Genomic DNA, 12,404 nt, shown 5'->3' with positions numbered 1-12,404 from the left:
GTATTTGCAAAGATTTCCAAGTAACTCTTTGGATGAGTTCATAGGGCACAGCTGTAAAAATAAATACCTATACATTATAGCCGAGTTAAAAATATTTTTTGCAATATATTTAATTCTAGAAACAGTTATACATTAAAACAAATCTCTGCAAACTGAATGAAATCTCAGTGCACCAGTGGTTCCCTGACTTAGAACAGTTATGACCTGTCCCTCACATAAAGACAATTACACACTGTTTGAGAAAGTCCATAATAACAAAATGCCCCTACGAAACTAGAAAACTTGTAAGAATTTTTAATTTATTAATATGTCTATCAATATGCCTATATACCTAAAAATTGACTTACATATAGTGACATATTTTTCAGCCCACAGCCAATGTTTAATGTATATGGGTTGCTGGCAACAGAGTGATATCTCAGAAAAACCTATTTAGATGCTTCGGGGTTTGAAGATCTAGACTTCAGAAACCAGTGCATGAGGGGAACTCTTAATCTGAACATAAATCTAATTTTAAATAGAACTATCAGATTTATCAATAACCTTCTGAAGAATTATATATTAGGTTTTCTTTAAGTAGGATACACCTTCTTTTATACCTGATTACTAACATTTCTTATTTTCAGCTATAGAGATCTTCAAGAATGTGTCCAACATACCTATATATGTTCTTTTCCCTTTGAAGCATATTTTTAAATAATTAAACTCTATTATTCAAAGGAACATTAAAAATTAATTTTTCCTCTGTAAGAACTAGGACCAAGGCTTATCTGAGGTAGATTAAGAAAGTTTCCAGAAACAAAATAAGCATGGATGAACTATGAAGATTATTTTACACTTTCTGCTCTAGAAATGCCCTCTCTGGAGCAACAAAGGTTAACATTCCGGAGGAAGGAAGAACAGACTGATTAAATGATCTCCACAGATCTTCCCACTAAAGAATCCCAGTATCCATGGGTTTAAATGTTTGGTCATCCTTTGCCTTATCTATTTATCTTCAATGCTTATTCCATCATACTTAAATATGAATATTAACTGTACTCGCCAAAATCAGTCTACAATTGACACCTGGGAGATTTCAAGATTAGAACAAAATTTCAACCTCATTACATCATAATAACCTTCTCTCTCATTTTTGTCTCACATAATATGGTCTTTTTTTTGGTATTTCTACATGGATGTATACTTTTCTATCTTTTCCCCCAAATTTCTCATGAAATAGTCCTCACTGAAATTTAGAATTAGGCACCAGGAGCCTTTACTGCCTCCTGAAGTCTGCAAACACACAGTTAATATCAACTCAGCCATTGTCTTCTAACTGAAAAGAAGCACTCTTACCGTGTAGCCCTCGGTATACTGAAAAGGAGCCCTGGAACTTTCGTCTGCTGTTGGACTCAGAGGCTTGGGGTCAGACATGGAGCGTTGCATCATCTTGGCTGTCTTAGGACTTGCTGGGGGAACTTTAGCCATATCGGGGTGCAGTACTTTCTGTGGACTTATATCATCAGGGAGGGGTTTCTCATAAGGTACAAAGGCTGATTCTAAGGCTTTGCCTGGTGCAAGTGGTGAGATGGGTGAATAAAGGACTTTTGGAGATTTGGGTGGGGAAGGAGCCAGCTGTAATGTGGAATCTGCCCGAAGGTGAGATGAATAACCGATCTCTAAAGGTGTTGGGCGTTTCTTGTCTTTGGGTGGAGATGTGGTACCCAGATATTGAGGACTCTGTGTGTCTGAATCTGCTTCTGTTTGACATCCTAAACTGCCCCCTTTGTAAGTCTTTTCTGGTGCTGAAATGTGTTTAATTATTTCTACCTTGGCATCCACGCGTGCCCGTATCGAAGGCGTTCTTATGGTTCCGACTGGTTCAGTTTGCACAGATATCTCTGCTACTGTTTGAACTGCTATACTGGAGACTTTGGAAAGGAGTTTGGCCTTGTCTGCCTCTGTAGTGCTGTCACCGTATTTCCCTACGCGAGCTTTTCTCCTTGATCTAGTAGGCATATCCCATTCATCCTGATCTTCATCATCCGTTTGGACGCTTGTATCAACACTCTTTTTAGTTCTCCTTCTCCTACTCACGTAACTCCGATCCGCTGACTCTTCATCGTCAGTTTGTACCCCGCTGTCCACTATCTTTTTAAAGCAGCGGGGATCATCTGCCAGATTTTCCCCCATCTCATCATAGTGGCCACGGACTTTAGCTGCAGAACTTCTCTTTTTGGGCTGCTTCTCCTCTTTTACAACCACGTCTGTCAGAGGTATTTCTGAAACAGTACTCAGGATGCCAGGTGGGGCAATGTACTGAGTAACCCCGTCCGACTGCACTGTGTACCATCCTTGGCTTTGTGGTATTTCAATCGCCACCACGGCAGAGGCTGTGGTGGTTGCATCTTCGGTCGCCCAAAACTGACCACCTTCTGGGGCAGCGTACTGACCTTCCAGAATGGCCTGCTCTGTAGTGGTTTGTGGAGAAGCAGTTCCAGAAGGGTCATAGTTATACTGGTAGATCTGGCGGATCTTTTGCTCCTCGAGCTGCTGGTGAAGCTGTTGCTGCAGCTGCTGGATCTGCTCCAGCTGCAACTGTTGCTGCGCTAACGTCTCCTGTCTCATGATGAACTGGGCTTGCCGCTCCTCTTCTTGCTGATACAGGAGGTGCTGCTTCATTGACTGCAGCTCCTCCAGCTTTTTTTGAACCATGAGCTTTTCCTGTTCTCGGAACCTTTGAATTTCCTGCCGTTCCCACTCTAATTCCTCAGCAAAACGCTGCTGCTTAATTTTCTCCAGTTCCAAGAGCTCGCGCTCCAAGTCCAGTTGCTGTTGTTGCTTACCTTCTTCGGGGACGATTAGAAGCGCACTTTCCTCTCCCACCACTTCAGAAAAGACTTCAGACGCTGTGGTTAAAGTGGGAACCGAGTCCATCGTCTCAGCTGTCAGAGTTTCCATAGTGATAGTTTGCAAACTGGCATTGATATCAACACCAGTCACTGCAATGTCTGTTTCAGATGCCCCTGTTGTCAAGAAATATGATCTAGGCATTGGCTGGCTCTGGTGCAGGGCGGATAATGAAGTCACAGCGTCAGTTGTGTGCACACCAGACAAATCCCTCATGGTTTTGCTGAAAATGGAGCCAGGTTGTGTGGTGATAGCAAATGTGGAAGGAATTGGAGTTGCTACTGAAGAATAGACAACACCATTAGATGACCTCAAAACACTCCCCACACCATACTGAGGTCCTGGAGGTGGAGTCATTCTTGCTGTGGAATACTGTGGGGTACTAATCCCAACTCCTGAAATGACTTGTCGTGTTTCTGGATATGGACCTGTAGTCTTGCTTGAATAATCCATTACCTCACCTGAAACACAGGGTAGAGTTATAGTGCAGTTCCCAGAACGAATGATGCTTTTGGGGTTGGAAAGCCCACTCAGTCTTGAAGAACATAATGAATGGGACTGCATGCAAATCCACAGGCTAACCTACCTAGGTGCGGAATAAAAGCAATGTTGAACATGCAGGCACATGCAGGCGACTTTGCGTGGAACAGATTAAAAAAAAAATGAAGAAACAAAAGCGCACATGTACTCCAAAATATGGTGCCAAAACATCCAAAGAAAGATGAAAAGTAACAAAATTGGGAAAGGGACCACATTGTCATCCTGAAATGAGATGAGGAACACCATAATGGTATTTCACGGAAAGGTCTGTTGCTACATCATACTGACCTGTAGTAATTCTCCCTGAAGTTAGATCTACTGCTGCATCAGTTCCTCCAGAATAATCAAAAGCATTCTTACTTTTATAGAAAAAATGTCCAGCTTCTGCTAAATTAGTGTCAGACATGGAAGGTTTCATTCCCCCAATCCCTCTATAACCATACGGCCCTGCTCGATCATATTGATAGTGATCATCCCTATAACCAAAACGATCCTCAGGAAGAGTTGTTGCAGGCTGCTGTGCCGTGCAGCTCCTTCCAAAAGGTAACTTATAAACCATATCACAGCACACAGCTCTTCTTCCTGCGGTCAGATCAACAGGTTTTTCATCATCTTCTATTATTTTGGTCACCACATTTGAAGTAGCTTCATCCATTGTTACAACAGTTCTATGAGACTTGGAGGTACTGAGATCCACTACTTCCCCATCAGTGATGCCCTGTGATGTGGTGCTATCAGTCCATCCATTTGTGACACCACCAGGAAGTGCAGTGATGGGTTTCGTAAGAGCTGATGTCACTGGGTGTACAGAAGTGCTTAAAGATAAGTTTATTGGTGCTTCCTCCCTAACTGTAGGAAAGGCCTGGCCACTTGGTACCCTGCATGGGGGCTCTACATGCTTTGATGTAGTGAGCTGGAGTGGCATTGCTGTTGCATGTTCTAGACTCACTAGGCTTTCTGTGGCTGTGGTGTAACTTGCAGTAACTGTGCACGTGACAACAGTCACTGTCTCAGCGACCAGGGATGTTGGAGTCACTCCTGATGAAGCTGCACTGAGATTTATAATAGAGGGCTGGACAGCACTAATTTGTCTCCCATACATTTCACTTATTGTGGTCTGCCTCTTCACATCCAACATGGAAGCAGAAAGATCCATACATTTTTCAGTTACTTTAACTTCTACTTTGGGTACTGTACGCAGATCAATAGCATCACCAACAAGTTGCAACTTGACATTTTCTTTATACTGTTGCTTCTCTAAATGGAGGTGATCTAGAGCAAGAGGCTCTGGAGGAATGGATATAGAGACGCTGCTGAGACCAGTACTAGTGATTGTACTTTTGGCTGTTGAAAACTCAGCCTTGGAAACTTCAGCTGGGAGAAACTGTGTAACTGAAGTTGGGGGTTCTTGAAATGAAGATAGTGTTGTGACAGGGATAGCAGAAAATGTCTCCAAAGCTCCTGAGATGTACAGGCTCTGTTGTGAAGAACTTGAAATTTCTGTAGCTTTTATAGGAGGAACTACAGAAAATACTGGCTCAATGGAAATCAGATCTTTGGTGGGTGATCCCAAGGGCCAGCTGGTAATAACTTGACTCCCTGAAGAATCTGTTGGAGTCCCAGGTTCAGATGGCAATGTGATAACCACATAAGTTTCCATGAGGGACTTGGAAAATCTTGGCGAGGACTTGTTAGAGTGAGGGGAAAGCGGAGAGGTAGGGGAAGGCAATTTATAATCTGCTGAAGTCACTAAATTTAATGTCATATTTGAAGTTATAGGTAGACCTGTTGGTTTGGGCTGCGTATCTGTTGGTTTTGCGGTAGTGACTGGAGGTTCAGGAACTGCTGGTTTAGGGGCAACTGGAGGTTTGCTTGGCTCAGGTCTATGTGTAAATACAAGTCCAGATGGAACTGAAGATGGCTTAGGGGGGACAGGAGGAGGTACAGTGGTACATATTTTTGTTATAGGTAACCCACTACTTCCTGGAGCAGCTGTGGTCTCTACTGTAGCAACAGAATCTACTAGAGGTGGAGCTGCAGTAGTTGCAGTAACTGGAGCTGGAACCGTTACCTTTTTTTTAGGATGAATAGTTGGTTTAGGTGAGGTTGGTGGGGGAAGAGGTGGGGGTGGAGGAGGGGGTGGAGGGGGAGGAGGGGGTGGGGGAGGAGGGGGTGGCGGAGGAGGTTGGGCTGAGGCATCCAAAGAAGAACTTCGAAGGAATGGACGAGCTTTAGTTGGAAGACAGGAAATAGAAGGAGTGCCAGATGGCACCTGAGATGCAGGCTTTGCTGGACCAAAAACGTCTTCAGATAAAAAGCATGTAGTTGAAACCTGCTCCTTCATTGGAAGGGCTGTTAGAGAAGAAGGTGACTGATCAAACACAGTTTCAGAGAGGCTAATTTTTGTTAGTTCGGCCTCCGACTCCTTCCTTGTATCTCTGTAAGCTTCCAAAACTTCCAGAATAATTCCATCCCCTGTTTCCTTCTTGGCTTTCTTCACTGGGTCTTTTTCAGATACAGATAAGTCAGTGGAAATAGTGTCAGCAATTAGCCCCTCAAGTTTAGTTCCTACAGATTCTATGAGAGAAGGTTCCCTATCAGATAAGGAAATCACAATGTGACCAGCACTAGTTCTACCATCTGGTATGCTCGGCCGATCTAAAGATATGTCTTCTGGATAGTCTATAATGCTGCCTGGGAAATATGTTGATGAAGAAATTTCCGCAGAATCTTCAAATTTAGTTACAATGTCCACGGGCTCAGTATAAGCTGTGGTTATGCTATCCAGGGTACTAATGGGCGAGGAGCTATCTGTGGTACAAACTGAAGAAACAGATGATGTGAGAGAGGGTGTGTCAGAGGGTGGGGCAGACGTAGCACTTTCTGAAGGCTCAGAGTAGGTCAAAATCAGTGACTCATGTGCAATTATCTCTTGAATTTCTCTTGTATAATCAGTCACATATTCATCCTCAATTTCTTCTGTTGAAAAATGTTGGGTTATTTTAACATCTGGGATGGAGAGTGTGGCACTGCTGGTCGAATCTGTAAGAGATACGCCTGAGAGAACACTTGATGTCAAAGATGCATCAGGCACCCTGTCAAAGTCCACAGTAGATTCTGTCATATCATCCCTGATGGGGGGCTTGGTTGGGCTGGATCCAGGTGTTAATTGCATCTGTTGCCTTTTTATGAGTTCTTCGTAGGCAGCATCAGCATCTAATAACTGCTTCTCTTCACTGGTAGAAGTTACCATACTACCCAGATCCACAATCTCATGGCTTTCTGGGATGATAAAAGAGCTTGAAACAATGTCTTCTTGAGGCAAAACAGCATGTAAGCTTTCTAGCTCATAAAACTCTTTCTGAAGGTCTGTAATTTTCTGCATGGGATCTTCATAAATCTGTTCTGGAAGTCTTATTTTTTGCTCTCTCCCTCTCTGCTGTACAAATCCATTTTCTTCTTCTTGCCTCGTGAGCAGACTGCCATCAACGGAACCATTATATGTGTCCTCTACTAAAGATTCATAAATATAATCCTCTATTAACATCCCACCGTACAAAGGCTCTTTTTCAAACATTTCGTCTCGTTCACTTGCAGCTGGAAAAGCTTTATATTTCTGGCTTTTATGCATCATTTCTTCATACATCTCCTCAGCGCTTTTTAATGCCTTTTGGCTACCTTCTTTCTGCAAAATAGATTGCTCATCTGTCGGTGAGTATAAAGACACAGCTGTGGGCAATTTATAAACTTTTTGTACTTCGATTATCTTTTCTGGGCTTATTTCAAAGCCTTCTGGGTCTGACTCTATGCTAGGTGAATATTCAGAACAAGAAGATCGATGGAGCTCTTCCATTTCTGCAGCTTGACGTAATTCTTCTGTTGGAGACGCATCTTCGATGGGAGAGAGATTACTGGGTGGTGTCTTTGGTCTTTCCCTCCTTCTCTGAGCTCGAAGTTCATCTTTGTCTTTCTTTGATTTCTTACTAGAAGTCTTTCTTTGCTGCTGTTCTAATTCCCGTTGCTTTTCTTGCTCCTTCAATAATTCTTCTTCCTCTCTCAATTCTTCTTCTTCTGAAGAATCTTCAATCGTAGGTAAAAGAGGGCCATGCGATCTGTGTCGAGCTTTGCGTTGCTGTTTGCTCTCTCCTTTTTTGTGACTTGGGCTACTGTCGCTGTCCTCATCAAGTGACGAAACTGATGTAGGGGATGTGCCAGGAGTGAAGCTGGAAGCATGAAGACTAGAAGATCCTTCCCCCCTTGACCGATCTTCCGGAGAGTCTGTCAAGCTTTCCATTTCTAATTCTGGCTCTTCATCAAAGTACAAAGCTGTTTTTTTCTGTGATGACTCTGCAGAGTATTTATCTGCGGTCGTGCTATTGAGTTCAATCGTTTTGAATCGGCGTAGCCCTCCTCCTCCAGCAACTACAAGTTCTTCACTCTCCTGACTTTTAGTTTCTCTGTATTTAAGTTCAGGACTTTCATCAAAGGTCTCGTCTTCATCATGCCATGAATGGCGTCTCCCTGCATCATCATCAAAGCTTGCACTACTTTTTCGCGTCAGCCGCCTGTGTTTCCCTGCTGTTCCTTTTCCCTTCCCTTTGGTTTCTTCCTTCTTCTGGCTTTCAGTACTACTACTAATCTCTTTGAGCTGGTTCCTAATGAACTCATCATCTTCAGAACCTGAAGCATCTTCATCAGCACTCATTTCTATGATTTGCTTTCGAATGAAGTCTTCCTCTTCACCTGATCCTTGACTATCTTCATGTTTATAGTCATCGCTGCTTGATGAACCAACACTAGTTCTCCGTTTTCTTTGTGGAACAGGTGAGTTTTCACTTTCACTACTGTCTTCAATTGAATCATAAGGCTGTCTTCTTGTAGGCAACTCATCAACAAATTCAGACTTTCCTTCATGGTCCTTTCTGGAAGGGATGCCTTGTTGGCTCTCTTTCTTAACAGTGTCTTTCTCTTCTTGACTCTCTTTAAGCTCCTCTGAAACTGTAGATTCCAGTGTTTCGGCTAAACTCTGAGTTTTCTGTTGGTCCTTAGGCTGCTCAGAAGAAACCTCGTGGGGTTCTGTTTTCTTTTCTGACTTTTCTTCAAGTGTACTTGCCTGAGCTTCCAAAATGGATAGGACCATACTTTCTAACTTAGCCAAATCCGAGGGGCTGGATGGGCTGCTTTCTTGTGAAAAGGAGTCCTTTTTGAGTCCCTTGAGCAAATCCTTTTCGTCACTGGGAATAAGACTTGGAATTTCACCAAGCGAACTTGATATTCCGTCAGAAGAATATCCTGTGTCACTCAGACCTTGTGGGCTTTTTGGCTGCTGAATACTTGAAGTGTCTGATTTGTCATCTTCCTTTTCCTAGCAGGAAGGAAAAGATACAGGAAAACTTAACATGGTTAAACTAATAACATGGCCTCTCCATTAGTCTCAAATAACTATTACAAACTGAGGAATAATTATAGGAATTTTTTCAACTATATAACAGTATTTTTTTAAAAAAAATCTTTGAGCACAAAAATAAAAGTGGTTGATACATATAAAGGTTAGTTTTCCTTTAACTTAAGTTTAATTAAATGTCTATTTTCAATCACAATTGATTTTATTTCATCAATGTTGTATCCTTTTACATCTCAATACCATTTTTCTTCAAAAACATGATTATCTTTCTCGGTACGTTTACTTTGGGAAAGAGTTCAAATGGTTGAAGAAAAATTTTAGTAAGTTTCCATTAACATAATTAATACTTTTGGATTATGAGGACAGGCAAACAAAGAATCAGAGGATGGGCACTGTACTTGCCTCCAAGTAGCATGGGATATTGAAAAATTTACTTAACAGAAACAAGTAGGTAACATGGCCACAGTATGATACTCATCTCACCTACTGCAAAGGACTTTTTTTTTTTTTTTTTTTTTGAGAGAGAGATTCGAACAAGACATTGCCTTTTAAGTACACTTTGAAAGATGTAAAACACTATATTTTACTTAGTATGACTGTTAATATTATTATTCTGTATCACTTGAAATGAATGTTTAGAAAGCGTAAACTTTGAAGAAGCTATGACATGATTGGTCTGACTCAAGGTTTTAGAAAAAGAGAAATATCCAGTTAGTATTTTTCTAGAGTTAAAACACATTTATCTTCAGCAGCCCATCTCAAAGAAATTTAATAAATTTCTTATAAATGTCTTCAGATTTTAAAATACTTGGAATTTTACCTTCACACTATTTCAAAGTCAGCTCCCTTCAACCAGCACCATAACTAACTTGTGAATGTGAACAGGGGCTTTCCAGGGAGCTGGGACACTTCAGAGACACATCAGTCTTAAACAGCTGCTTTCTTTGGGCTGTGATGAGGCCATGCCAGCAGTTTGCTTTAAGAATCAGAGAGGCCTTAAGCGAAAGTATGAAACAGAGACCTTTTTGCATAAATCCAAATTAAAAATACCTATGGGCAAAATGAAACCCAAGTGATCCAGTTAGTTTCCATGTTTTACAGTTAGTTTCCATGTTTTACAGAGTGTCAAAATAACCCCACAGCCCTATGGAATGAAGAGGTCAGAGGAAGAGTTGCAGGAGGACATGCTCTGTCTGACCCTGGCCTTTAAGGCCACCTGGATTCTACTAAGTATGTATCTTGAACTAACAATCTTGATATTTTCAGTGGGTGTATGGCCATGGGTTTCTCCTACCTATCCACAGCTCGAATGAACAGATGTCAGGTTGCACAAAAAACAAATACCATGCAAACACCTCTTTCTTCCTTCTTTCCTGCCTTGTTCCTTCCCTACCTTTTTCTTTCATTCTTTTTCTCTTCCTCCTTCCCCTCGTTCTCAAATATAAAAGTTGTTGGGTTGATACTCATTTTACATTCATTTCCATCTCAATATCTGTCTTTATTATGTATGGCTAAGGATGTATCTCGAGCATATAGGGTAAAATGCACATTATATGGTAAAATGCTTTTTACTGAATTTACAACATGGCAATTCAGAAAGACAGTCGGATACATTCTTTACAATTGTCATGCAAAAGCAATGAATACTCTCTGGTTTACTAAGAATTAACTTTCCTAGACCATTTCAGATGTCTTTCTAGAAAAGGATTACTTATCTGCTGTTGTGAGACTATAGTAGTTGGGTCGACAAGCATGCAACTAATTGGTTTGTTTCTCTTAAGAGCTACTAGACACAAGAAAAAAAAAAACAGGTAAAGCAGTGTTCTCATAAAATATTTCTGGATGGTCACAGTGGAGGGATATTTCCACCTCCTCACATCCCACACAATACCAGCACAATATTTTGAGTCCAGTATGCTTTCTATGCCTTTCCTTGTCTGCCTTCCCACCCTTCACTAAATCACAGTAAATACCATAACCACAAGGGTGGGGTACCTAAATTTCTTGTGGAAAAAAGGTCAAGAAAATGATCTTTCATAATCAAATTTTGATGGTGTCATTTGTGTTCTTTATTTTGAGTCTGCACATATTATAAAACATAACAATGTAATAAAATTATACATATAAGGAGGAAATGCAACTGCGGTTACATATAACAATTCACTGAGTATAATAAAGAATAAATTATAATTGTATACAATGAACTCTGAAGGTTCTACTGACATTTTACAAAAATAAGATTAGGATCAGACATACATAATGTAACAAAGAAAATTAAGGTACACTAGACAGAAGACTCAGACGCATAAACATCAAAATCCCTACCCTACAATCCCCCTTATGTGCGCTTCTGGATGTGTTCATGCTTTCCTGCTTTTCTCAGTGCTATGTTCTACCCACTTCTCCCTCTTGCCACTTTCTTCCTGGTCTCTTTCCTCTCCTCCTCACGGGATTCAATCATCATTTACCTAGGATGATGCTGTGATGATTTTTCATCTAAATGACTTCCTCTCCACATTATAAGGTGGCAAAAGTCTGCAAAGATGTTGCCCTACAGGTTTGTGGGTCTAAGATAAAGTGTTTGGAGTGGTTAATAAGGAAATCAAGTTAGGTGACCAAAGGGCATCTGGCTGAACTGTGTAGAAGGAACAACTGGTCATGTACTTATTGTACCATGAGATATTGAAAAAATTCAAAATGTCAATTTTTCTCATACTAACTACCATGGGTATAAATTCCCCTGACAGAGGTGAGTGACCTTCTACTTCATTACTGTTAGCTTGTTAACTATCAGATCATATACCAACTAGCCCTTTTACCTCTTTAAGATACCTACACATTCCTCTTTTCACCTGCTGCTGCTAAAATTTAAAAAAAAAAGCTTTTCTTCATATACAGAGATCAGCAAACTGAGGTGCTTATGTGTCCATCCATTTACCCTTTCTGCAGCTCTCCACTCTCATTTGTGAGATATCTGGGTGAAAGTTCTAGTGCAATTTGTTCCCATGCAGGTTAACTGGTCTCTCATAGATTTAACATCACAAACCCTTGCTTTATTGAATAACATTCCTTAACGAGGGAATAATTTGATCAAATAAGAAAGAGTAGCTGGCACTGAGAAGAATGTAAAACATAGCATGTAAGTTGGGTCTGGTTTTCTCTATTCAAACTTCAAATGGATGTCTGAAGTACTGTAACCTAGATGACTATATTCAAAGGATCCATGTGAGGGAGGCTTATATTCTTTCAAATTTCTAACTCCCTAGGACTAAAAGATTGGCAGTTTTCTCTCAGTTGCCTCAAAAATGTGCAGTTGCATACACATGGAATCTAAGAATAAAAAAAAATAAAAAGGGGCAGGACAGGAGTAAACACATAGAGGGAGAGAATAGACTTGAGGACACGGGGAGGGGGAAGGGTAAGCTGGGATGAAATGAGAGTGGCATGGACATATATACACTACCAAAGGTGAAACAGATAGCTAGTGGGAATCAGCCGCATAGCACAGGGAGATCAGCTCAGTGCTTTGTGACCACCTAGAGGGGTGGGATAGGGAGGGTGGGAGGGA

The 12,404-nt window shown here is 41.1% G+C and overlaps 1 protein-coding gene across 1 annotated transcript in view; it reads right to left on the bottom strand.

Moving 5' to 3' along the window:
* The window catches only part of PCLO (piccolo presynaptic cytomatrix protein), a 283,296-nt gene that overhangs the window by 111,143 nt on the left and 159,749 nt on the right, over positions 1-12,404 (bottom strand). Inside the window, 5 exon segments of the mRNA XM_027102797.1 lie at positions 1,339-3,384; positions 3,386-3,424; positions 3,426-3,548; positions 3,550-3,633; positions 3,635-8,797. Coding sequence (XP_026958598.1) covers positions 1,339-3,384; positions 3,386-3,424; positions 3,426-3,548; positions 3,550-3,633; positions 3,635-8,797 — 7,455 coding nt within the window.

Source organism: Aethalodelphis obliquidens, unplaced genomic scaffold (assembly GCF_003676395.1).
Source record: "Aethalodelphis obliquidens isolate GAN/ISIS:26980383/991018 unplaced genomic scaffold, ASM367639v1 scaffold5, whole genome shotgun sequence".
Taxonomy (NCBI): Eukaryota; Metazoa; Chordata; class Mammalia; order Artiodactyla; family Delphinidae; genus Aethalodelphis; species Aethalodelphis obliquidens.
Note: the sequence above shows the minus strand (reverse complement) of the source record. Positions and strands in the feature narration are given on the sequence as shown.